General features: G+C 39.0%; 2 protein-coding genes across 2 annotated transcripts in view; one reads left to right on the top strand and one right to left on the bottom strand.

Moving 5' to 3' along the window:
• Window positions 1-331: 331 nt before the first annotated feature.
• Window positions 332-23,782, top strand: pkig (protein kinase (cAMP-dependent, catalytic) inhibitor gamma). The gene is made up of 3 exons (XM_017694310.2): window positions 332-579; window positions 17,598-17,776; window positions 22,551-23,782. Exons 2-3 carry the CDS (start codon window positions 17,626-17,628, stop codon window positions 22,634-22,636), a joined length of 237 nt encoding a protein of 78 aa, XP_017549799.1. The 5' UTR covers window positions 332-579; window positions 17,598-17,625; the 3' UTR covers window positions 22,637-23,782.
• A 1,879-nt stretch (window positions 23,783-25,661) lies between these two features.
• ada (adenosine deaminase) overlaps window positions 25,662-27,891 on the bottom strand; it is a 42,101-nt gene continuing 39,871 nt past the window's right edge. The window contains exon 11 of the mRNA XM_017694312.2: window positions 25,662-27,701. Within this exon, the coding sequence (XP_017549801.1) occupies window positions 27,597-27,701 (105 nt within the window). The 3' untranslated portion in view covers window positions 25,662-27,596. The remainder of the gene's footprint in view (window positions 27,702-27,891) is intronic.

Here is a 27,891-nt window from a genome sequence, read left to right as displayed (position 1 = left end):
TGCCCTTGCACTAAACACCCGTCAGCTGAGTGAAGCATTATGGGGCAAGATGTGAAAATTGCAATGTATGCAAAAACACGTCTCCTAGATTTACGCGACCAGTATAAAGTTTCTAGTTGTATTCGGCGTTGAGAGATATCAACCTCTGCGCTTGAGGTTTTACTCGAGCCTGAACTCGGGGATCTTCACAGAGGAAGCATCTGCTGCCTTGTTCGTTTGTTAGCGGCGTCCGCTTTTATACCGCGGCGAACATTATGCAGATGAGCGGCCCGCCCCTATTGGAGAGCGCGAGCTCGAGATCCCTGAAATCGGAGCGTGATTGGTTGCGACGGAAAAACTCCATTTTGGAAACAGCTGTTCGGGACGCCACCTCGCTCATTGTTTTCAGCGGCGCTGTCAAAGAAGCGGTCGGGCTCCGACATGGTGCTGTTTCTCCGCAGGAGCTGCTCGTCGAAAACATGCCACAGTAACGCAGAGAAATGATGGAAAGGACAGCTGAAATATAGCCAGAGAGAGCTTCAGCGACAGCGACGGTCGGAGTGCGGCGCTAACAAGTGGAGGAAATTCAGGCGAACGAAGGTTGGTCGTTGGTGGTGTTAACCGTCGCCTCGGCGCTGTGGTTAGCGGTAGCCGTTATGGATCAAATAATGAAACTACCGAATTCATTTCATTCAGAGACGAAGTTAGAAGGAAAATGGAAGTGAGTGGCTGCTCTTAAGGGCGTTTGAGCGGACAGGGAAAGAGAGAAAGGCAAGACAGGCTGCTGTGGTAACGCTGCGAAATGTGTTGTCTGTCTATGCCTTCGCATCCTGAGGAGGAGGAGGAGGAGGAGGAGGCGGCGAACAGCTCCAGCTCCAGCATGTAGACGCTCTGTTAAGTAAACCTCCATAGTGTCAACTTTACAGTGTGTAAAAACGCAGAACTGAGCGCTGATTCTAGTTTAATGTTAACGTTAGAAGTAACGAAACTGATATTTTACTCCGTTGTTTGTACTTTTAGCTCGGCTCTAAGTGACTACCAAGACTTTTTGATAAGTTTGCGACGTAATGTTTAGGAGACTTTATACGAATTAGTTATTTGACCCAAGCTGCTTGAAATGCAAGGCATTGTTTTCCGTCCTTTTGTGCCAGTGTCCTAAAATCTGTTCTCCTTGTTGGGAATTCCTCCATTTTCTCTACATTTCTGGTAGGAACAAGACGTCCAGAGCTTTTAATGCATCTAAACGTTCCCTCACAGAAAGTGGTCTGGCCCTGTGTGCTGTAGCTTTGAGTTAGGGTTTCAGTCTAAGATGTGCTCGTGGTGGACAGGCACGTTCAAGCATGCGTGAAAACACAGAACATGTGAGGATTAACGGCTTGTTTTGGATAGTAAGTAAAATGGCTTTATTTAAACTGTAGACCTTGCAGCCTCGTGGTTCCCATCACCACCACTCTGAATGACTTTACTCACATTGATTGAATCGTGCAGACGTTTTGAAACAATGAATGGAATTCCCTTTTAAGGACATTCAAAGGGTCTGTTTGTGGCTTGGACTGGCCATTTTTGGTCTGACGCAGCAGAGGTAAACAGAAAAGTGAAGTAGTCTTATTTGACTGAAAATGCCTTTTAGGTTAAATGTAATCAATCAGAAATGAAGTAACAGGCCTACATCAGTTTGCCAAAGTTATAACAGACCACATATTCTAAGTAAAAGAGATTTAATCCAAGCAAAGCTGGCTGTTGGCACAGATCACAGGACATGATCTATTACATTTTATATCATTCATAACTTTAAGAACACAGCAGTTGTAACTCAGTAGAAGTGTGAAATGAATGAAAGTTGCACAAAAACAGTAGCTGTTCTCTGAATCACATGTGATTAGAGGCAGTGATTTTCACTTGGGCAGCTTGTTTTAGTCCATACATCATTTCTTTAACAAATTCATGTGAACTTTTTAAAATGCAAAGCAAGGCCTCACCTTCATGAAAAGCACTTTCATGCTTTATTTCGTCTTACCTTTCAGAAACTGATTCTGAGAGTAGTGCTATGAATTCCTAAGTGCTGATGTGTCAGGATCATTTCCAGAGATTGGCAGGTGCTTACCTGCATGCACACGGTGGTTAACTGGAACGTGAATTTGAATGCTATGGGCAGGTAATGCCTGGCTAAGCTTGAAGAGAGTTTGCCGTCAGTGACAGCCTCAAATGAGGGGGAACGCTGTTCTTTTTCTCTTTTTTTGTGTTATAGTGTAGACATGCACAATAACATTCCAGTGAAATGGCATTAATTTTTCAGGATCAGGAGCAGAGGGTTTACATTTAACAGAAAATTCCATGGAAGCCTCCACAACGAAATATAATATCTCATTGTTCTGTACTTGCTGTGTTCACCATTTGAGTTTATTACAGCTTCCATTTTTTTCTAGAGGCTTGTTTTTAGTTTTTCAAAGAAATCTGCAGGGATCGTTTTTCCACACTTTCAAATTCAGTCTCACCATCCAAAAAATACTGATTATAAATTTGGACTCATCAGTGTATAAAGCCTTGCTCCATATCTCAGATGTCCAGTTTTGCTGCTCTGAAGAAATTTTATTCCTTTTTCCAGGAATGACACCTTGACAGCTCCACATAATTTCAGACTAAAAGTGTTGTTGTCTTTTCATTGTGGAAGGATGGACCTGTGGATTAAAAAAAAAAAAATCTGAAACAAAACTGGCACTTATTTTTTTTCCAGTTTGTCAGAGATCATGGCACGGTTGATAGGAATCCTATTTTACTTATATATTTTAATAATTTAATGAATTTTAAAATTTTATTTCATTTTTTAACTTATTTTCCTTTTACTTTTCCATGACCTTATGCAAGTGAAATATCTTATCTGATCCCTTCAAAAAAATCTCCAGAAAATGGTTCTTTTTTTTCTGTTTTGACAGAGTTAAATAGGGGTGCTTACTGACTTTTGTACAGTGCTGTGAAGACTTGACATCCACCTTTATCATCACTAAAACAATTTTTGAATGATGTGTCAGCAGAAGGGTCCATTTATGTGATTATTGGCCGCATATATTTAGTCACTTAGCTGATTTCTTTTGCCAAAAGATTTTGTGAGGGTCAGATGACTAGAACTATGGCTTTGGTTGTAGCATTAGCCATCAGCTGAAATCAAATACATTATTCAGTTATGGAAAAGGGTATGTGACCACTTCAAAATATCTGAACAAAAAAAGTAAAGTTACGCGTATAACATTTAAAATTGCACACATTTGAATATATGTACACACAGACGCACATCAGTTCATAAGTTTCAAAAATGTCACCAGCCATTGCCACAGTAATTAGGCTGCACGAGCCATACTATTCCTCAGCTATTGCTGATTTTGTTGATCTTTGTTACAAAGATCATTGTAAATGTATACAACTTATCTCGTAAGCAGCAAAACAAATCTATACAGCCCATCACCTGTGTTTTTCTAGCTCATTTGCCTTTGAGTTCAGTTTACGTTAAGTTATATTTGTGGCCTTTGGCCAGAGCTGCCAGGCAGGTTCAATGGAATGATCGTAGCTGTGTTTAAGGTTGTAATGCTCCTCTCAGGATGTGTTCGGCCTGTTGTCCTCCTCTCACAACTCGGAGCAAATCAAATCACTTTACGCCCACATCCTCCCTGATCAGTGGGAGAGAAGAGAGCTGCAGCTGTGTGGGATATGCACAAATTATAGAGAGAGAGAGAGAGAGAGAGAGAGAGAGAGAGAGAGAGAGAGAGAGAGATAGACAGACAGACAGACAGACAGACAGACAGAGACAGTGGTTAAAGGAGAGAGGGGAAGAAGCAATCTCTCCAGCTCCTCCAGCACAAACTGCTTTTTTTTGTGTGGACTTTATCGTTTTTGGATGTCTTTAGTCATCACTGTGTGGACAGGATTTGAAAAGAATTTGGTAAGTATTGAAAGCTGCACTTTAACCCAAGCTGAAAGAATGTTACTGATTGGCTGTGGACAGTGATACTGTAAGCGAGAACTGGGTTAGACTAAGGCCAAGGAAAGAGGAAATGTTCTGTGACAGGTGCTCTTAACAGGCAAGCAGCTGTCCAGCACCATTGTCTGCCCAGCGTTTCCAGTTTGGGTTGGGTTTGGTTAATGCAATGGCAGTTTTGCCTTTGTGCACTTTGATGTTCACTAATGATGATTATTTATGTGAAGGGATTCAAATGCCAGGTTGGTACAAAGATTTTCTAACAGAGGTCACCAATTCATGATTCATCAATACTAGGTATCGATATCGGCTGATGGGAGAAAATGCTAGATAAGATATTGGAGGGGGAAAAAGAATGAATTGTACCTTTTTAAGTGCTCATCTTAAGTGAAGTGCTTCAATTAAATTAGCTTATTGCTAAGTTTTAGTAGTTTCTGTAGAAGAAAAATCACACTGATATCGACATCAGCTGATATTTAAGACTTCAATAACTGTATCGGAAAAGAAAAAGTGATATTGTGCCATCTCTAGTGGTTACAAATCTTTGCTGTGCTTGTTTAAGCAAAAATGCTCTCTGTTTTGTGAATTGTTTGACTATAGGCAAGCATTTTTAGACAGATACTGATAGCCAATATTTTTTTGCATTTTAAAGGATTACAGTAATCTGTGAAGTACAGTGAGTGTAAGGCAGGCCAAACTCCAAAGACAAATCATTGATTAATTTTGCATAAACTTGACACAACTGCATCGCATATTACAATTATTGCAAACTTTGACATTATGTCATGTAGGTATTTTGCGTCATTTATGAGACAGTCTTATCCTGGGCAATTCACAAAAGTAGGTGTGTGTAGGAGTGAGTTAAAAAGAAGGGAAATGCCAGCCACTAGAGACTACATGTGCGTCAGTGTGTGCACAGGCTGAAAATAGGGCTCTAAATTATCAGCAATGATCAACAAATAATAAAGTTTTCCTGTTTACTGGAGAGTAATATGATACCATGCAAAAGTCAGAGACCACCATTGATTTATTTAATTTTCAGTCAGGATGGTCATTTGTATATAAAATATTCAAATTTGAGTCTCAGGAAAGAAACCAGGAAACATATATTAACAAAGAAATTACAAAGAAACCTCACCAACTAAATATAATATCAAAATATTCAGTATTTAAGTAAGTGTCCGTATTTCAGCTTTACTCCTGCTTTCATTCTTTTCTGTGGGCTTGTTTTCAGTTTTTCAAAGAACTCTGCAGGGATAATTTCCACACCCTTTTAAACCTCAGCTTTGGAAACTCCTACTTTTTTTTCCCTTATTTTCCAGCCCTGCAACTGGATTACCATAAATGAATAACTTATTTAGTGGCCATTTAGACTGGAAATGAAATAAATGAAGGATGATCTCTGACCTTTGCTCAGTACTGTATATTGGCAGCACCCTATTTAGATTTCACTGAATGGGCACAAAACCTTATTGTATTGGTTTAGCTTGCCTCTGCTTAATGCTGTACACCTGCTTTGTGAAAAGATTACATACATTCAGCACCTCCGGTCACTGACTTGAGCTTCAACACTCAGGAATTTAAAAGCTGATCTGAAGCTGATTTAAAAGCTGAACACTGACTATTCATGCCATTCCATGGTAATAGCTGGTCTTATTCAGTCACCATAATACACTGGCAAGCTTTTTTCCCCCGTTTTGTGCACCATTCTTTAGACGTGGCAGACGGTGGTCTTCCTCCTTTTCCTCTGTCATACTGCAGCGCAAACACTGCGGACAGGCGGCCCACCTGCTTCCTGTTAAGGCAGCGTGTCGTCTGTTGGAAGAGCAGAACCAGACGCGAGTAATGAGGTCCTGCTAGGCCAGACTCTGTCCTCCCCTATGTAGCAGCAAAGAAGTCCAGGAGACTTTTAAATATTTGCGGATGTCTCAGAGTAACTGTATTAAACAAACTCAAAGACTTCCAGAGACACTTTGCGTCTGGTATAAACTACAGGCCTGAATATATCGCTGGGTGATCGTAAACATATTTTAGCATTAATGTATTTCAGGTTTGTTCCCACCAGCTTGTGCATAGCTATTGCCTTGGTAAATTCCCTTTGTAAAGTCAGTGTCAGGTCAATAATGATTGCACGAGTTTGTTTTTAAAAGGCCTTTTGACATCCAGACCCATATATATATATATATATATATATTTAATCCACTGTGATAATTTTGGAGGTCACATGAATTACTCTTTTAAACTGTAATTCAGATAATCCTTTCAAGTGTGTGCTAAACCTGAGATTGATGTTTAGTAGTAAAATGCTTCATATATACCACGTTGTTTCACAAGCTGTTTAACAAGCTGTTTCAGAGATTCAGATTTTTCCTCACTGACGTTTCATAGCTCATTGAGTGTCTGGGTGGACAGTTTTTGTTTTTTTTTTTTTTTCTTTCCAGAAGGGTTGTTGTCTTTCTTCATAATTTCCTGTGGAATTTTTAGAACATCAAATGCTGTTAAAGGAACCTTTTTGTGCAGCTGGTTTATGTTTTATTCTAATTCATGGGGATTTTTTTATAGTTCCAGGTTTATTAATACAGATGTCTTTAATTGGCAAAATCAAGTTCTTGCAGAGTAGCATTTCATGTAAAAATATAGTCGTCATAATAACCGGCATGTCCAGTGAAGAAGAAATGAAAGCCGCTTTGTGTGTGTGTGTGTGTGTGTGTGTGTGTGTGTGTGTGTGTATATGTGTATATATATATATATATATATATATATATATATATAAATAAAAAAATGAAGAAGCTGGATTATTTTGTTTTCCCACTTAGTCAGTGTAACTGTGTTCAGTAAAACCAGACCACCTGTTCATGACTTAGTGTCAGTGATTCTGGTCCTTAGCCACTGTCTACTGCCCGACTCATGGGGAAACCCCAGATATTGGTTTAGCCCAAGCCTGCACAATCCCCCACTGTCATTCATTTCTTTTTTTTTTTTCCTGACCTGCTTTTATAAGTTATTAGCTGAAAGCCAATTGACAATGACCACCCCTAAAAAGTGAGTAAAACTGAAAAGCTATAATACCTCCTCCTAGCACTAAACATCTGATTGTCTATCAATTGACCATTCTAATAAATCACTCATTGTTAGAGCATGGCTTTTGTAAATTGCTTTTGTCACATACTCTGTTACAACAAACAGTCTTTTGTGTTTCTGCTTACTTATTTGTCATTGCATGGAAACCTAATGCAACAATTCTGAGATGGCAGTGGCTGCCTGATGTATTATAAATGATCTTTTGAATGTAGTTCCTTTCGATTTGTTTTCTTTGGACATGTGGTAGATGAGCATAGGACAACACCCTTTCTGTTTTCCCATTACCTCAGCACATATATATGTGGGGGGAACAACACACTCTTTTCATCTCTGTTTCTGTCTGAAGTCTATTTCTAGTAGTATACATTTCTGTGCTTTTCATGGGTTCACTGTGTTTGATATTTACATATTTGAAGGCAGCATGAAGCACAGACCTTTGCGTGCCAGACATTTGACATTTGACACTTCAAATTCTGATGAAATGAAATAATCATTCACAAAATCGTGGCCCTGCAATTGGGTTAAGCATGCTAAAACTGCTCAAGCATGGCTTGTGCTCCCTGTAGCATCCTCATTATAATTTAATATTTGATCTGATATCAAAAGGTCTGATGAGCTCCAGTTTTCCTGTGTGAACTATCAGCTCGTGCATTAGTAAAAGGGCGTCTGTTGTGGGCCTTGATCTCTGTCCGCTTTTTAAATTGTTGAGACTTTGTTGTATGAGGCACTGCCTTCATCCTGCTGTGTTAATGGCCTTATGAACTAAAAGGCTAATCAAGGCATCAGTTTAAGTGTCTGCAGAATTTGAGTTTTACAGTGCCATTCTTTATCAGTTGAAAGTATTGGTTAATTGCATTTGATGGCTTGGAAAAGCTTTTGGTTGTGCATAAGCAGCTTTTTCACTCGGGCCTTGGGGAGGCAAAAGCTCTCTTAGAAATTTGAAGCACTTCCGTTGAATCAAAATAAATTGGTTGTCTATCATCTGTAACACTGTGTAGTGTTTACATGCAGGTGCATGTCCCAGTCAGTCAAGTCCTCGGTACAATGGCCATTCCAAGTTGTATATCTTGTGCCACTGTAATAAAAGAAGTGCCAGTTCAGTGACTCAGTCTTACCCAGGGAAGACATTTACCCAGGTTAAAATCATCCACTTCTTGTTACCATGGTGCAGTCAAAGCTTAACATGAAGTAATGTGTGTGTTTTTTTTTTTTTTTTTTTTTTTTTTTTTTTTTTTTTTTTTTTTTGCACAGAAATATGTTTCTTTGAGTTTGAATGGAATGTTTTACTTAGTGGACCTTTTAAAGCACTTTAGTGGATGGCAAATGAGAGTGAGTCATGTGTGGGTGAAACCTCAGTAATCCCATCCTGCTCAAGGCGTGACCGTGAGTCTGGCAGCCACTGTCATCCATCTCGACTTACCGCACAATGCCGGTTTACCTATTACAAATGCACCAGGCACCTAAGAAAGCACTGTGTCTGCTGAAGCAGTATTTCTTAACTTGGAATCATCTGCTTGCCTAGCAATAGTCTAGTGTTTTGAAGCATCTTGTCAGGTGTAGTACCTGAAGACTAGTTGGTTTATTTTTATTATTTTAATTGAAAAATGTTCATTATTTTAACGTACCTAGCGGGGATGGGAAATATGGCAAAAAAACATAATGGTGATACCTAAAAGGATATCACTAAATCCAGTTATACAGGCCTAATCATACTCTCTTTGTAATGACACATACAGGTAGTCACTGACAATATCCACAATATGCTGAGGTAAGAACATTGTCATGTAATTTATCACAATAAAATATTGTCCATTTGCCCTCCCCTTATTCCAAGTCCTTGTGAGGATATGGTGAATGTGTTGATAGTTTCTGCAAGATAGAGTTACTGAGGTTTCTAAATTAAGTTTTAATTTAGAAAGGCTTCATGTAATACTCGAGAGACCACATGAAGTTGCCATTTAAAAAGTCTTGCCAGTAGCATGAAGGGAGTAGGGAGGTGTTGAATTCTGAAGCCTATGAAACTTTCCAGCTCTTAAACATAAAGGTAGGCTTGTCTTTCTCATGTGACATCTTATGTGCTGTGTGAGAAGTGCGTGTGAACGCCTTGAGACCGATCCCTCAAGAAGAGGAAGGATATACATGGGGCAGAAGCTTTGAACCATTGCTGTTGAACTTGCATGTTCAACGGAAAGCCAGTGCTGAACACCCGTTTTAGCTTAACCAAAGAAGGGTTACTCCCTGTCCAGTGAGCTAGCTTTCCCAAACAGGCTGCTTGCAAACATTGCGAGAGCTGAAAGTGTCATGTCTTTCAGATGAGCTGTTGCTTATGGAAGAGTGAATAGGGCAAAGCTGGGGCCTGTGCACTTATCTTGAGAGCAGCTAAATGGACTGCTGTCTTTAGACTGGCCGGAGTCCATTCAACTTGATTAGACGCAGCTCACCCATATCTTTCTTGATAAAGTGGGCAGTGTGAACATTATGTCTCCCTGCCTCTTGCTCTCTCTAGACCTTCAAGTCTTTATTCTTTTTCTCTAGCTGTGTTGTGGCATCATGCTTCCAGACAGTTCTAGAGCTACTTCAGAGCTTTTTGGAGCTCCTTTTTGAAGTTGTTTGTTTAAATGCCTTTAGTCACTTTAATGACTTTAAGTCACTTTAATGGGAACATTAAGAAAGAGTTGTGTCCTATTTTAGGTCATATGCTCTTTGCCTAAGTTTATGTTTCTGCTTGTATTTGCTTACAGTGAATGAAAGAGCTGCTGCAGCAAAAATACCAAAATGACTGCTTTATTCCTGCAAAAATAGGATATGGATTTGGTACTGAATCTCATCACCTGTTAAAGAGTGGTCTGGAAACACTCACTAAGAATAGATTGGTGGTCTAGCATCCAACAAGCACAGCTCTGTTTACACAAGAAACAAAAACAAATGCAAAGAAAGTTTGTGTTGTAAACCTCAGCCTTTGAAACAACTAGACTATGATGAAAATTTTGACATCCAGTGAAGAAAACCTTGTGCAACAGTTTAAATAGGAGAGCCTTGGGGTCTGATTTTAGAAGGACAGAAGCTTACCTTAATGAACCCCCTGTATGGAGCATCATTTGTGTGGCTAACTCTAGATGATGTTTTCATTACGTGCAAAAAAGCACTAAGTGTCCCAGTGGGACTGGAGCAGCAATAACCCTCCTCTACTTCTCTTCTAATGGCCCAATGAAAGCATAGCTGCTGACTCATATTCCTCCACCGAGTTATCTGGCTTTGTTCATAACATTGCTGAGAGCTCCTGTTAGGTATTGTTCAGAAGAACGTCCATTCACAAGCCAACAATGAGCATCAGGATGGAGAGTTATAATGGAGCCTATTTTCTCCACAGATGTACCGACCCTGCATTTGGTGTACTAATGAGCTATTGTTATGATGTTTTATGGTACGATTTAAACACCAGAGTCACATAACATTGATTTTCCCAGAGTGAGACAATTAGAGTTTCACAGAGACCACCTATTACAGCAGTTTTGACCAACTGAACATAGTTAATGACAAGGAAGGAATATTCATAGGTTGTCTCTGTCTGGCCTCAGGAGCTTTCAGTCTGAATGTGTGGAAATCCATGCATGTCTGACATACTAGTACAAGTCGCAGAGCTCCAAGGCCTCCGTCTCTTGGAATGAGTCAGCTTTCATGCCTTTACGATTCAATAAATCTCAAGTCTACTGGAAACTAAGGGAGTTCCTGTCTCAAGGGGCCTGTCCTTGTAGTCCAATTCTATGTGCTAGAGTAGAAAAGACTTTACAAGCAGTGTGTATAGGAGCGCTAGCTGGCAGTCACATGGTGTTAAATTTGAATCATTAAGATGCTAAACGGGAAGTACTTTTTGGTTGACTAAACTAAGGAGGAAGTTTTTATTAGCTGAATATGGGTAACACAACCATGTGATCTTGCCAGACATATACTGACACATTCATTGTTTCATCACAGGCCTAGCTGTGTTAAATATGTAGCCTATCCAGATTCTCTCTGGTCATGCCTTTGGCCCTTTTTTGTGGGTTTAATCTCACAAGCAGTGGGCCAAGATTGGATAGAAGTGGCCCTCTTTCAGTCTGATGACACTTAATTACAAGTCATTCTTGGAATGTTATTATGCAGTATCATCCAAAGGTCAGAGACAACCCTTCATTTATTTCAGTCAAAAAAGCAATTAAATACAAGCTGTTCATTCTTCAGGTGATGTTTTGGCGGAGTTTAGATATAACAGAATCAGCTTGCATAAGGAAGAGCAAAGTCAAAGGAAAACGAGACAAGAAACAGGAATTTCTAAAACTGCCATTCGAAATCAACCTCCACTTCTGCTTCAGATTTGATCCACAGGTGTTTCTATCCATCCTTCCACTGTGAGAAGACAGCACTGTGGGTTTGAAAGTAGGGATGCATGATATATTGGTGGATGATATAGTATTTGCTGATAAATGCAGTCATTATTATTGGTCTAATATTAAAATTATGGCTAATAATTACAACCAGTAACTTTGCATTCTGTTTTTAGCTCACGCATACACTGAAGCATGTGTAGTCACTCTGAGCGCTGCTTGATATCCCCCAAAAAAACCCACAAGCTCTTATATACATTTTTAATGATAATCTTGATCAATTTGAGTTGTTAGTTTGTCAGTTAATTCCATATTCCTGTTCTTTATTTTATGAATGATCACATGATAGTGAAAACATCTACATAAGTAATGTAAGGCTTTCAAATAATTAAATAAATTAACATTAGTTAACTTATAGTCTATACAATATTACTAATTGATAAGTTAATTATTGGTTGTTGTATAAGGCCCAGAAATTCTATGTTAGTGCGTGTCTGTCTGAAAGGATATATAAAGGATATAAGAAGTTAATGAGAAAAGGAAATAGACAAAAAAAGAAGAAAACAATTCTAAAGCAAATAAAGAAACTGCTGGTGTTGTGATGTTCTGAACAATGGTCTAGCCAGCCCAGAGCCCAGATCTGTGTTTGGGATTACTTGGGTTGTGAGAAGCAGAAACTGCCACAAACTTCTAAGACTGAACTTTCTTTTCTCCAGAAAAGAATACACAAATTCATGGAAGAAGCATCACTTCTTTAAAAAGCACTGCATCTCTAGTTTGATGTGTGTCTCTTTGAGTCCACTACAGTTATAAAAGCATGGATAGAGAATGGCTTTTCACAGAAAATGAATGGAGGCTGTGTTCCACAAACACAGAGCAGGCCCCTTAACCTGAGCAAGTCCACATTTAGGCCTCTATCTTTACTCTCATCAGACAGGTAGGATGAAAAGAGAACATTGGATTACTTCTTTTTGTGCCTCGTCTTGATTCTTTTTCTCCAGTGAAAATGAAAATTTATCTGTTGAGGTTTTGACTGAGTGGCGCCCCAGGGAGCTCGCTGAGCTGCTGTATTTCAGTCTGATGATGGAGGATCTCATTTGTCCTTTTATGGAGATAACTGATGGGTCTAAGTCTGCCATACATACTGCACTCACTGGGCTTGTCCAGTCTGTTTAGATGTGCTCCGTCCATATCCAAACTCTTTGTGACACTAAGGGAGATGAACTGAGGCACTTTCATGATGTTTAAAACTGCAGATTAATTTAATGTTTTCTGTAACATCATTCCAGGCCTTCTGGAGACTGCGGAGTGCTGGGCGTTATTAACAAGCATTTTGTGTATGTACTGAAATCAGTCCCTTGTGGGCAGGTATGGAACGCCTGACTCCCCGGTCTCCAGTGCTCTCCCTCTGGTGGGAGAGGTGTTATTGTCATCACAGAATGCACACCTGTGCCACTGCAGCTGCGCTACCTCCTGTTTCCTCAGACAGCCTGTAGCCCATGTTGCCTCAGCACATAGAGTGCTCCATTTCATTAAGTGGGATTGGCATTGGATTACCAAAGTGAGTTACTGTTGCTGCATTGAATTGAAATTTGGAGAGTAAACATGCAGAAGTCGAATGTTGGACATTTGAGCCAAACAAAACAGTTCTGCCCCCACTGCCTTGGGTAAACACTCATCTATATTTAGCTAGCCTGTTTGCTTGTTCGTGCTTAAGATTTCAGAAAACATAGGCCAAGTTATTTCACATGGAGCAAAAGCCACAAAATATATTTTAACGATTAAGTGATATCTTTTTCCACTGACACAGAATTATCAGAAAAAAACAAACAATATATGGCTTTCCCCTAAAGAGTGTTGCTGTGTAATATGCCTCCCTTAATTTTATTAAAAACAACAGGCCATCAGAGAATTTGTCTGGGAAGAAAACTCGCAAAGGGACAGAGCCATTTTTGTTCCTTTAGACTGCACATCTTCTTTTTGTCATAATCTTTTTCTTTTGATGCATTTCCAAGTTCCCTCTTCATTTAAATGTTAATGAATTGTATTTGCGAAGAAAGATTTGGTTCAGACAAAGCTTGATGCAAATCATTGTACACACATTGTGGTATTTGCATCAGGCATTTTTAGTCAAATTGTACTTGAGAATGTTTAGCCCTGCTGAGAATACAGATATATATAGCCACACATTCCTATATGTAGCCACAAAACAGAGCATTTTTTGGGGAGTTTGCTCTCAAAATGGGTCAGGGAGTCCTGCACTGCGCTTGACATTTCCCGAGGTTCATCTCTCCTTCAAGGAGCCTAGCTTTCTGCAGACCACAACATTCCCCACCGGCTAGTACTGTGCTTTCTGACTGACCTGCTCTGAACTGGGGTGTTTTTGCAAATCTTCTTGAAAATCGACATGAAATGCTTCCACTCCTTCAGTGTTGTCCCCGTGATGTTTCAGTTTGTCAGTGAGGCTGTTGGAATCCACTGAACACTTTTCAGGAGGTCTTCCGTAGAAATAGTAGTGGAAGCGTTCTGCGTGTTGAGTTTCTTGCTTGTGCTGTTCGGTGAGGCTGAGATCAGGGATATCAGATAACCAGCATGCTGATACTCCACTTAGCATTTGTAAAGGTAGAATCTGATAAAACAGGTGTTCAGCAGAGCAGTCAGCGGGTAGCGTTATGAGACTCCAAAAGCCGTCATGGGATCCATATAGACAGGTGGGGTGGGGATATTTGTGTAAAATGTGGTGGTTACTAATGCTGTGCAGTTTTTTCGAAATACTGTATTTTTTAAAACAAAATGACAGTATAGAGGTTGTGGTTGTTGTTGTGGTTGTGATTGTTGTTGTTGTTGTTGTTGTTGGCCTCATAAGTGAACAAACAAATTTGTCCTGTACTACTTATTTTGTCTGCTCTGATTTCTGAAACCTCAGAAAAACTAATATAGTGAAAAGAACTTGTGTCTGGGGTGGGCTTAGGACCCCTCACTTGGATGCCAGGCCTTACAGTGTGATGTGTTTTAAATTGTGTTTGTGTTCACAGAGACAAAGGCTAGTTGGTGGTTATCTAACTACTTAAATGACATAAAGCTTCCTAGCTGGCTCCCTCCATCTATGACTAATCTGATGGACTGTTTTGCTCTGTTTTCTTAAAATCAGTGCCCTACATAGTACTGTAATTAGTAATCAGACAGTATAGATAAGAGATAAAAAGATAGGATATAACAAAGGTAAAGTATAAAGGAGATGAAAGGTAAAGGAAACTTCAGAGGGATTTAGATTTCATGTCCTGTAAAGTCTTTAGCTTTTGAGATATAATATATAGCCTACATGTAGCCACATGCAGACTGTTTTAAAAACATACACCTCTCGCTGTGGCTAAGCCCGAACAAGCTCTTGACTGAATTAGTAGTTAGATACCACTCTACTCCAGAGACGAGCGTGGTGGCTGGGTTTTTATCTCTACAGATGTTTCTCTCTCTCACATGCACAGCGCCAGCAGTCCCAGGAAATTACTGAATCAGATAGTGGTTTACTTAATCAAATTGGATAGAATCAAGCCAGGCCAAACAAAGCAAAACTACCTTTTGAATCAGCACGCCAGCCATTGAATTATAATGCAGATTGAATTGCTATTAAACAAATGATTCACACCCATAATAATAATAATATTTTTGACTGATATTTTCATTGTGGTCCTTAACTGTGATGAACTGGTCAGCTTATTCGGCATATTCACCTGAGCTGAAAACGTTCTCAGTAGCACTGCTTAATTTCCTTTCATCAGACATACTTTGTAAGCAGATATTGTTTTTGGGCTTATATTATAACTAGCCAAATTGCAGTACAAATTAACACATGATTATCTGCATTTTGCAGATGGTGTGGTGTAAAGCAGTGACATGTAAAATCTGTTAGTTTATTAAATCAGTGGTATTGGGTCTCATGTTACTTTATTAGCTCAGCTACAATTAGTTTGGTCCTAATGGGGTAGAGAATGGAGGGGTAATTGCTATGAATGTGATCTATATCTTCAGCTTTAGATTCAGTAGCTTGTGTGCATCTTGTGTGTTCCTCTCCATTCTTGATTTTCTCTGGAACTACCCCTCTGTTGTCCTTCATCCCTTTATTTTCCTGCTCCCGCGGTTCCCTTCTCAGTGCAGCCCGCTCCACAGCGCTGTTCTGGCTGGCAGGATCCATGACCCACTTAAATATGGACTGAGAAGAGGAGGCACAAAGGGGGTTGAATAGCTAATGTGTGTGCGCTGTGCATTCTTCACCGGGAATGCGCTCTGACCCTCTCCACCCCCATACTCTCCCCCTCCCTTCGTTTTCTTGAAAGCAGTTGGATGCACTGTGCCAATACGAAGGGTGCTGTAAAGCACTCTAAAAGTGTGTTTCTGTCGATCGCTTAAGTTTTTATCTCTTGTTTGCCTGCCAGGAAAGCTGAAATTGCAAGCTGGCATACATACTTGTGAGAAGGCCTCAACAGAAGCCCAGTTAAATGGAGAAGAGAATGTTTGGTGAATGTTTCGTGACAGTAGATGGTCTCAGATGAATGCTTTTGCCTCCCTGTTATAATTAGGCCATGAAATGAGTTCAGGAGCTGAGTCTATTAACTTAAGTATAGAAATAGAACCGCCGGAGCAATAATTACTCTAATTCATCAGCTAACATGTTCTGTCACAGATATTGAAGAGCTGCAAGACTCACAGGCGAATATTCAATTAGCATAATGCAAATGTCTCAGCTTGCTGCTTCATTGAGCTTTGTATTCGTTGGGACCTTTTAATGTAGCATATTTGTACATAGTAATGCATAAATCAATCACTATACCTTCTAGGGCTGTACAATATATTGTTTGTTTGTTGTAATTAAAATTTGGCATTTACAGATAATATAGAAAGCTGCAATGTGCAGTGGGCCTCTAGCAACTCACTAATTATTGTGTTACATGCTGTGAACATCCAGCCCAAAACAAATTAATTGGTCAGGATGCTCACATAGATGAATCAAGGCTTTCTCATTATTCAAATAATATATAATTACTACTACTACTACTACTACTACTACTACTACTACTACTACTACTACTATTAACAATAATAAAACTAATACTAATAATACTAATGCTAATACTAATAATAATAACAAAAAATAATAATATATAAAAAGTAATTTTAATCAAAATAGCCCTAGCACAGTTATTTTTATGTTATGTCAAAAATAAAGTGTGGCTAGATTTCAGTCACCTGACATTTCCCAAAAAACTCCTTAATCTCCTTTTCTCTGATGACTTTTTTTTTTTTTTCCATTCCGCTGTATATAGGTGTGACCCCAAAGTGTTGCATATTCAGGATAATTTCTTCTTTGACAGCCACTGTCTCAAATGTAGTAGCCCAGTTCTTGGCTTCAGGTATGATGTAGGATGAAAATAGCATCATCACTCTGAAGAGAATACTGATTTAGAACATTAGCTGGTGATGTGTCATTTTTCACAATACTGATAAAACCCCTTTCTAAACGTACCCTGTATAAGATGTTGGTAACAACCAATAGTAGTTGTTAAACAGCTATGTTTGCTAAGGGATTTGCTGAAAACACTGTAATATACAAAGTAAAGAACATGTTAAATGCATATCTTACAAGGTTCAAAAGGCAGGTCTTAGATTATCTTTTAAGCTGTCATATTATATCCATGTGTAGGAAAGTGCATTATTAGCAGAATTTTCCCATGCAGGTGCTAATGGGAATTACCATTATTGTAGTGGTGGCTATTTACAAAGCAGTTTACAAAGGTTAAAGCATAAAATACTGCTATGTAAACAAATGTGCAACTTGTTCATGATTATATGACAAATATAATCTGTCAAATATAAAGCGGAGCGATACGGGATGGCGCCTGATAACACCTTCTTATACCTTAAAGGTGACAAAAGGCAGTGTAGAAATATTACTAGGTTAGGATTTAAGTAAAAAGTGAAAATATACTGCTAGGCCTTTAATCATGTCACACTGATATCTGTGTAAAAGTATGGCTTAGTACATTCCAAGGCATATCACAGTCTGAATATATAGAAAAAATAAATGTACTATGACATTTTGTTCATTCATGTAGCCCTAACACACTCACACCCCCTCTCCCCCTCTCCCCCTCTCCCTCTCTCTCTCTCTCTCTCTCTCTCTCTCTCTCTCTCTCTGACTCCTGCAGGTGGAATGATAAGACAGGTCATGGGCAGATGATGGATGTTGAGTCGTTATACTCAGATTTCATTAACTGTGATCGCACGGGCCGCAGGAATGCAGTGCCAGACATTAAGGGTGAAGGAACAGCGGGGGGCACCAGTGAACTGACCAAAGATATGGCTCAAATGGACCTGAAGGCAGGAGGTAGATCTGCTTCTGACACTGTGTGTGTGTGTGTGTGTGTGTGTGTGTGAGAGAGATACCCTCTGAGATGTAGCAAAGGGGGATGTTTCTCTCACTATTGAATGGGGCTTTCAGTAAATGGAGGCCCATACAATAGTTTTATGCCTGTTAATGAGATCTAACTTTAGCTAGTTTACCCTCACAACAATATCAATTAACAGTGCATGACGCATCTTAAAATGTGTGGCCGACTTTGACTAGCTTTCTGAACATTACACGATTATATTAAGGGTCATAGCTGGATTCTTTGGAAGAGCCATATATAATGTTTTTCCCCATAATGTATGATTTTTGCTGTGAAACCAGCTAATCCAGAAAAGTAATAAGATTAGAGTTGATTTATTATTAAGATTATTTAAAATAATCCAATTGCAATTCAAATGACTTGATAAGTATTCACAGACAAGGCTTGAGAAAACAAATAGGAATGGAAGTGTACACTACAAAATGTCTGATATCTATTGAAAGCTAAGCTGGCTAAACTATCGAGATTTTGTTGTAGTCTCCTCATATCAAGCTTAACAACAGTTTGTTGTTATTGATTTTGCATGTCAATCAGATGGCCCTTTCCTGCCACACTGTGCACAAGACTCTCTAATGATACACATGAGCCTGACTCAAACGCTGTTTAAGAGTAGCCCATCTTTGGTGAGTCCGTACGAACACAGCAGAAATGTATGTTATTTAAAAACAAATAGGCTGATTTGCAGTGACTGACCAAGTTAACTTTCCTTTTTTTGACGTGTGGGCATATCAGTATTTGCTCATCAGCCAAACAGTATACATATATAATTATTATGTAATAGAACAAAAATCTAAGGAAATTAGATAATTTCATCACAATAATTGATTTGAAAATGAATTTCCTGGGCTCCTGTCTAAGCATTGGCCCTATAATTAGAAGGTTGCAGGCTCGATCCCCGGTGTTGCTGCAGCATCTGTGGTAAAGAATCCAAGACAGCACAATTAGCCTCGCTCTCTTTGGGTGAGTAGGATGGGCTTCCCTCTTCCCCACCATCATTCAGCAAAATGCTAATCATTGAGGCATCTGTTACCTCATGTAACAGAGCTGGCAGTTAGCATTCTCCTCCAAGCATGTTCAGCCATCCAATGATATTGCATTAGAATCAGTTCGAAAAGATGTGGTCATGGCGTCACATGACTCTGAAAAAGTGATATTGTGCGAATGGAAGGAGTCCTAACTAGTGCGTGGAACTGGGTATGACTAAATTGGAAAAAATAAAACAGAGAAAATAAAATAAAGAAAATAACTACCAGAGATGCCAGTATACACCTGGCTTCAGTAACTGGTATTGCTCCTTTTGACAGATACTACTTCATGCGGCTGTTTCCTAAAACTGTCTGCCAGTTTTTGGCATCTACTAGAAGAAATTTTTGCCCACTTCTTCATTCAGAATTTCAGTTGTGCACAGTTTGAAGGGCTTCTTTGATGTACAGCTCTTGGCAGTTCAGTACATAAAATGGATTTTACATGCATATTGGTATAAACAAATGCTGCAACTATTCCATGTTACATTTATAAAGACATATTAACTTTATTTTATATTAATGACACCGCCCACAAAATAAACAATGCAAAATGCAGCTGGTGCAGAAGCATCTCATTCACTGCAATAATAATGCTATTTAAATGATGTTATAAGTTATGTAGTTATTTTAGGAAAATAATAACACTACACAATCACAACATTCTACTGCCATCAAAAACTATTGGCTCAAAAGCTACTGCATGCTGTTGTTTTTATTGGCTCCTCCCACCAGTTAACATGAATAAGGATGTGTTTCATGTAAATTATATACAAATGAAGTGCTGGTAGGCTGCTGCTTGATTTAATGCACTGAGGCCGATTCATCATTTGTGCTCAAATCTGTTTATTTCAAAGCAGGACGAGAGTTTTATGAATGAGACCCAAGCACTTTGTATGTCATTAAAATCTGTCAAATATTTTACACAACTTTGAAGAATAACTTTGAGCACTGTTCCTTGGATGTTGACATGTTGACATTACATAAAGATCACTGACCAACAATGTCACATTACAAGCCCTGTTCAGTTGGAGTTAGTGCAGTGCAGTGTGATAAATGTGGGATAAAAATCACTGCATTTTTAGCTTTTGATATTTTTCTTTAAATGTTGCATTGTAGGTTTTTTGTCTGTTCCAACTTAACAAACCTCTTGAAAGCTAAATAACAAAATACTTATGAAAATGTCTTGAAGTGTAGTGATGTTATGTTTTTGTCATAATGTTCATCAGAGAAAAGGCTCCAGCAAACCAGTAGAGGCACATTTAAAAGACAATGAAAAACATACAGTGGCTACAATACTGCTTTTATTTAAATGTTTAAAAAGAAACAGTAGGAAAAATCAGATATTGGATAATAAATAAATAAAATAAGATAGTGCCGTAATGGGCTGACATGCAGTCAGCTACCTGTTGCTATACAGTTAACATGCACTGTGTTGTAGTGATTGCAGGCTCTATGATTTATCCAAGTCTGTCATTTTTGTATAATACAGCTCTTCTGTGTAGGAGGATCAGTAAAAGTATAATAATACTCAGAAAAGTATATTGTAATGTAATTTATCATGATGGCAAAACATATTGCCATATTGCCTGTTTTTAATGCCACATTAACAATCTTGAACAGAGAACTACACTTGTTCACTACTAATAATTACAGGCCTGTCTTAAGAGTCCATTTCCCTCTTTAGAGCACAGCTTTCTTAAGGTCAAATGTGTTTGTCAGTGTGTCTTTAACACAAAGGGAGTTGAAGGAGAGGTTGAATAGATGCTGTCACCACAAGCACACATAGCTCTGTCATCAGTGCTCAGAACAATTCCCACTTCCTTAACCGTTTCCTACCCATTTGTGGGAACATTTCCAGTTGTTGTGAGTGATGAATAAGCTGAGCAAAAAAGCCCAAACGGCCCTGCTGGACTAAATTTATTGTTGGAGTTTTCATGAAACAACAGATAAACTTTGGCACAGTTTATTGCTCTGGAAAGCCCCCATGGCCAAGAAGTTTCAGAAAGAGGAATATGCAACACCCATATTAATCTTGCCAGGAACTAGTAGATATGAGGTGTGAAATGCTGATGTGAGCTGAAGGCTTCTCACTGGTGGATATTGCTGTGTGGCCAGATATTTGATAACAGCTTAGCCAGTAATTGGCACCCTACAAGTCAAAGTATTACTTGGCTTTTAAGTGTAACGTAACTGTCAAATGGGTGTTTCTAGTTTCGATGTTTTAGAACTGCACCAGTCAGTTCAACAGGAGATTCTTTTAGCACAGTTACTTTTTAAAAACATATTCTTAATGACCCATGAGAGATTGCTTGTATTTAGGTTTAATAAATAAATGTAATATATTGCATGAATTTCATGTGCATAGTTCTATTTAATTGTTTATTTAATTTGGCTGCATGTGGTGCCAGATGGTGTGGTAACATCCTTCATGTGTCTGCTTGTTGAGTCTAACTTGTTACAGGAATAAAGAAGTAATTAGGAGCTGTTGCAGTTTTTGATTGCTGTGTATCATTTTTCAGTACCAAATTCATTTTTCCAAACGCTTCACACTGCAGAAACATGCAGCTCAGCACAGGAGTTCATTTAGGCTCTAAATTCTCTACAGCGTGATCAGAGCATTATTGCTCACAATCCCAAGACCATAATGAACTGACCATTGTGAACAAAAGAACTCAAAGTTGACCTTTTTATAGATGATTGGTTTGTTTGGACAATATAGTACTTGTGACTTGGTATTGATATGCAGTTTATATTCATGTTATATTCAGGTTTTGGAATGTAAGTTTTGTAATCTTGTATGCTAGCATTTTGTAATTTGAGTTCTAGAAATACAGTTTTGCTGAAGTGAGAACAGATTGAAAGAATTTTGGGAGTTATGGTCACTGAACACAGGGTATTCAAGCAAGGAAAAAGCAGTGGTTTAGTCCAAACACAGTAGGGTTGATTGTGTTTTGAAAATGTGAGGAAAAAAAATCTTTTCTTTCTACACTTTCGTGGACACCCAATATACAAATAGAAACTATGTCCTGTCAGTAACTTTCCAGTGATTTAATATATCACATATATTTTGATATATCTGATATTTTGCCAACATTTTCTTCTCTTGGTGTAAACTGTACTGTCTTTACTCTCACCAGTCACAAGGCTGATGTGGGTTTTCCCACCCACACAACTTTACCAGATCCCCAACGGCCTCCTTTTCTGTCTTTAAATCGAAGAAACTCGCAGCGAGAAAGCTAAAAATGAACAAAAGCTAAACTAACAAGCAAGGACCAGCATTCATACGTTTCTTCGGTCAACTAGCCACGCCAGTGTTCTCTAGATGCACATCCAGTAGCACAGTGAATAAGAGCCACACCTTCTTTGAAACGTTGGCATGGATAATCTTTAGTGAACAATGAATGGCAGGCATGGTTGTCTACATCAGCACCTTTTATATGTAGAGCCCATTTCACTCATTTCTCCTCTCTCGCTGTGTGCAGTTCTGCTTTAGTCATGTAGCAGGCAGAACGCCGTAGACAGAGGGCTGTCAGTGCTTATCAGAACATCAGCAGGACAGTGTTTAAAGAAACAGTCTTGTATCATATAATCATTTGTAATAATTTACTGTGTTCCTTGGGACTTAAACTGTTAATATACTCTTCCTAAAATGTGAAGCTGAAGACTAAACCTCGTTCTGTTTCAGAGGCGGATGCTGCTGGGGCTCCGGCCCCTGAGGCGGAGGCATCAGGGAGCCAGGAGCCAGAGCAGAGCAAAGAGGGAGCCTCTTAAGAGGGAGCAGAGAAAGATAAAAGTCAGGATAAAAGAGGAGTGCACTGCCTTCTCCAACACCACCTGCTCTTTCGTCACTAGTTCTTCTCAGACTGCCTCCCAGGCAGCAGTCAGCAACAGCTCTCACAGACTCGGATCCTCCTTGGAGACACCACTAGACAGAATGGATTTGTCAAGCACTACCAGTCTCCTCTTTGCAGCCCTGACAAGTCTGCTGGAGCTGTATTTCTACCATTCCTGAGAGGAAGCAGACTTTTTGATACCTTTTCATCCTAAACTCTACAACTGTTCACGCTGAACAGGATTTTTGGGAAATATGAGACCGTGGGTTCAGAACTACTACAAAGTACCAAATACACTCATTCATGACACAACACATGCTGAGGACTGAGGTGTTTTTTTTTTTTTTTTTTTTTTTTACAGTAACAGGTATAGCTATACCAGAATGGATTGTAGGAAAATCTATTTATTTCCTAATATTCCCTGAGGTCAATAGAATTGTGTTTCTGTACTACATTATATTCTTTAAAGTGTATGTTACATAGTCAACAATATTTATATAGTATGAGTTACAGCTTTCTGCTCACGAAACACACTGCATTTGTTTTCTCTTTATATTGTAAGTTCCTCAGAATAAACGGGAATGATATTAATACAGTTCTTAATGTGTTGCATATAATGAGTTTACAGTGCAGGAATATTTGTTGCTGTCATAACAAAAAAAATTCTTAACTTTAATGAAAGTTACACAGAATTCACACCAGACACAACTTGTCAGCGTTACTTAAGAGCGTATGTGAAGCACGAGCTACCATGCATTCAGACCATGCTGCCTCCAGCTCAGCTCAGTCATGTAAACACTTAAGGTGGGAGTAGTAGCTTTTTTAAAGATAAAATTACACGTTTTGACCACTGTTTTTCAGATTAAGTAGCATCCGCATATGGTTAGTACAGCACAGGAGCTGCTCAGCAACTGCGACTACTAGGCCAACATCACGTTTTAGTAAATTATCATTTTAGAATGTACTTTGGAATATTTGACTAGCTTTCTATGAAGTTTATACTAGGCCTGTTACAATCATGAAATTTTAGTTGATGATTAATTGTTGTAAACATCAAATAAACATTACTCACTGCTGCCCTCTACCAGTGTTACAGCACCAGCATTAGAGCTTTGGTTGTTAAAATGTGTTTTCTGCTTCTTTTTATTTATTTATTTAGTTATGTTGCCTCAACCCAACGGATGAAAATGCACCCAATTCACATTTTGTTTTTTACCATGTAAACATGATTGTAAAAGCTAAGAACTGTGGAAATGATGTCAAGAATTCAGATAAAGCGATTAAGTAATAATTAAGACAAGCCCGGTTTATACTTCAATTGTGAAATAAATAAACAAAACGCGGCAGGTCAGGAGGGCTCACATTATGAAGAGCGTCTAGGGGAGCTGGTGTGGATTGAAATGCAGATTAGAAAGGTGTTCATCTGCTCTGTCAGACAGGCAACTAAAAATGCTTCAGAAATGTGTCCGATGTGAACCGACTGTGTGTGTGTGTGTGTGTGTGTGTGTGTGTGTGTGTGTGTGTGTGTGTGTGTGTGGCTTCTATTTCAAGTAATTTTCGACCATTCTGTTGATCATTGCATCATAAAAGAAAATCTGATGTTTTTAAATGGTGCATATAAAAAAAAAGAAAATTACAGAAAGTCTATGATGGTGGCAACACCTTTAACTCTTTAACTAGAGCTGACTGAGTATAGGAAAGTAAATAACAGTATAATTGAATATAGTAAAATGTATATGAAAGTATGTACTTGAAGTCCTCTGTGGCATTATTTTAACTTGGAATGCCATGCTGGATACAAATTGTTGTGGCCTTCCAGGCTAATTCCAGTCTAAAAGGCGCATCATTTAATTAGACTTATAATTAGACTTACAATGGCCTTTTGCTGTCAGTGTCTGGCATTGTCTTTGATTATAAGGTGATGAGTCTGCAACACCCTTTTCTGTCTGATCTGTGCTTTTGTGGCATTTAGAACGTGAAAACTCCTTCCGTTCTCATTCTGTTTCAGCATGCCACAGAACATGCAGGGGCTGAGCGTCTTGTGGGCATTAAACCGTCAAATCGCGATTCAAATTAAGGCCCCGGTCTCGACCCCAGTCTATGGGGGGTGTGTTTGTAGGAGGGATCTCTATGGAGACGAGATTCGGGAGGGAACTTTCAGAGGCATTTGGTTTCTGTCTTCTTGAATTCAGGGAAAGAGCACTAAGCAACCTTGCAATTATGCTGAAAACCACCATGTCAACCCACAGAATGCTTTCGAGAGTGCTGGGTATTTATCTTCCAGCCCAGTGCTAAAATAGTCATTAAAACAACATCTGTTTTTTTTCACCACCAGCAATACAAAATGAGTACACAAGAAAAAATGTAAGATGCAAAAACATTTGTATTGTAAGTCTGCCATAATGGCATGGCTCTTAGTGATGTTTTTAAAAGACCAGTCCTGAGTCCCTCCCTCCCAGCTCTCCCATTTACAGTTCATAAAGTTGCATATGCAAAACAAAATGTAAAAAGAAAAAAAATGACATTTTAAATAAAACGAATGTCCATTCACCATCCACTTCATTAGAAAACAGAACATTGTACTTCCATCCTCTGGTCCACCTACCTTCACTATACAGATGTGCAATTACAGACGGTGGTTCATGCATTTTGTCAGCCACCCTCGACCCCACTCATCATTGGCCACTTTCTGACCACAGGACCACTGTTGACCAAATATTGTTTGGGTAGAAGAGCATTATTAGCAACAGGAGTATATCTAACCAAGAGCAGCTCTGTGGGCAGAAACTGACCACCGATAAAGGGTTAGAGGACAGATAACACAAACTATGCATAAACAGATGAGCTACAGTCTCTAACTGTACACCAGCAATGTGGAGAAGGTAAGTGCCTCTAATAAAGTGGCTGGTGTGTGTAATTCAAAAATCTTAACTGTATGAGGCATCTTAAGCCACTCACAGCTGTAATATGTGTCAGTCCTTTAATTTGTCATCAAGTCCAGTCTGCCACCTGCTGTTGAGATAAGGAAGTACAACACAATTATGATGACATTATGGGGACAATGACCCCAAGTTATTACCCAGCAAAGGTCTTTATATATGACTGCAAAACAAGGTTACTAGCAGGAGGATACATAGGTTATATAGGTCAGGGGTCACCATTTGTTATTTGCAAAGGGCTGGTGTGGATGCAGGTTTTCAATCAAGCAGAAGCGCACCTCATTCCACTTGTTTAATCAGTTGATCTCAAGTCTTCCTACATTTAATTAGTTCTAGTACTGGGCAAAAGTCAAAGACCACCCCTCATTTATTTAATTTCCAGCCAAAATGGCCAGTACATGTTATTTGTTTTAGGAGATATTTCTGAGAATATTGGATATAATCCATTTATCTTGGTCAAAGTGAAAAAATGGATGTTTAAAAAAAAAACCAATACTACCGTCCAAGAGCTGGTAGAGAAAATCAAGCTCCACTCTTGCTTCTGATCTGAAAAATCCACAGGTGTTTCTCTCCATCCTTTCACTGTGAGATGACAACTCAACGCTGTGGATCTGAAATATGTAGTTGTCAAGAAGCCCTCACTGAGAAAAAGAAATAAAGAATAAACAAGGAAGCTGCTGGGCTTCTCAGAACAATGGACTGACCACTCTAGTGCCCAGACCTCAACATCACTGAATGTGTTTGTGATTACTTATATAAACAACTTCTAAGACCGAATGTTGGAGTTGTGAAAAATATCCCTGCAGATTTCTTCTTCTGAAAAGAATGGCAGCTGTAATACTAAAAGTATTTAGCTGTTAAGGCTTCTGTGTAATTTGCAGTGAAATATGTTTTCTTTTTGACTAGAAATGAAATAAAGGGTAGTCTCTGATGTTTGCACAGTACTATATTTGAGGGGGGCTCCTTCTTGGTTGGAATGTCCTAGGCCTTCGTGGCTCAGACTGGTGACCCCTGATATAGGCACTGTATATGTCACAGTTAGTTCATCAGTGTTCTGGGCACTGCTTAAGCCTTGTCTTGCACTAAAAAGCACTAGCAATAGAGGATCTCCACTGACAGTGGACTAGCCTTAATCCAAATTCAGAAAACAAGCATTCATGCTAAATCCAGCAGTCCATATTTTCCCTATATAGTTCTTGTTGTGAGTCAGGGTGCTGCAGTGTGCATATGCTGTTTTAAGATCAATAATATAATGCTTTACATACATGAATGAATTAAGAAAGACATACAATACATTGTGTCTATAAATGCTAGTACAATTCTCAGTCACAATGCCTGAGCTCTAAACCAGGGTATTCACAGTAAGTTAGTGTAAATGTAATACCATTTATCTCCAGCCTCTTTTATGGTAAACTAATGTGAACTACCCCAGTATTGTACCAATATGGAAAACATACCCAGCATGTTATGCTGAAAGAAATATTTCAACCAAGGACTGTTATGGATAATCTGAGTTAAAAACCAGTACCCACCAATTATCATTACTTAATGTGCACATTACTAATTGGTGATAACTGGATTTACTCTAATACAATTCATTTCTTCAATACTGTATTCCCTGGAACTGCACTTGCGTCTGCACTGCAGTCACAAGGCAGGAGGATAATGGTTAATTCAATGGGAACCATGTTGCTTACTTCTAGGCCAAGATGCTGAAGATGCCTCAGTAAGGCGTTCATATGTATACCTGTGTTATGCCTATTAAGGGCTGGCTCATCAAAATCGACCCATTATTTGGAATTCATTCCCTTAGACGTTGCAGTCTGTGATTCACAAATTGTTAAGGAAATGAAAAGTAGTATTCAAGTAGGGTAAACTTTGAAAGATGGGGCCTTTCCCATTATCTTAGCTCTGTCTGAGCTACTGGAAGTTTCTGCTGTGTATGTATTTGAGTTCCATCTAGAAGCTGGTGTTGTTCACCATGCCGTAAGCTTCATAGAGCTGGTTCAGGAGATCCTTTTTCTCTTTCTCGGGCAGGAAGCAGGACTTTGCTGCATTCAGGTTCTGTAAAACAGTCAAACTCATGTCACACATCCATCATGCTGTGATGAGGAACAATTTTTAACTTAAGGTTCACTGTAACTGAAGGCTAAAGACTTATTGTAACTTAAAACTAAAGGCCACTGCACACCGGACACTCCGAGCCATGCATCCATTGCATAGCGTCATGTAGGAGGTATAGTACGAAGCGCTG

The sequence above is a fragment of the Pygocentrus nattereri genome, chromosome 9 (genome assembly GCF_015220715.1).
Source record: "Pygocentrus nattereri isolate fPygNat1 chromosome 9, fPygNat1.pri, whole genome shotgun sequence".
Taxonomy (NCBI): Eukaryota; Metazoa; Chordata; class Actinopteri; order Characiformes; family Serrasalmidae; genus Pygocentrus; species Pygocentrus nattereri.
This window is presented reverse-complemented; position numbering and strand designations above follow the sequence as displayed.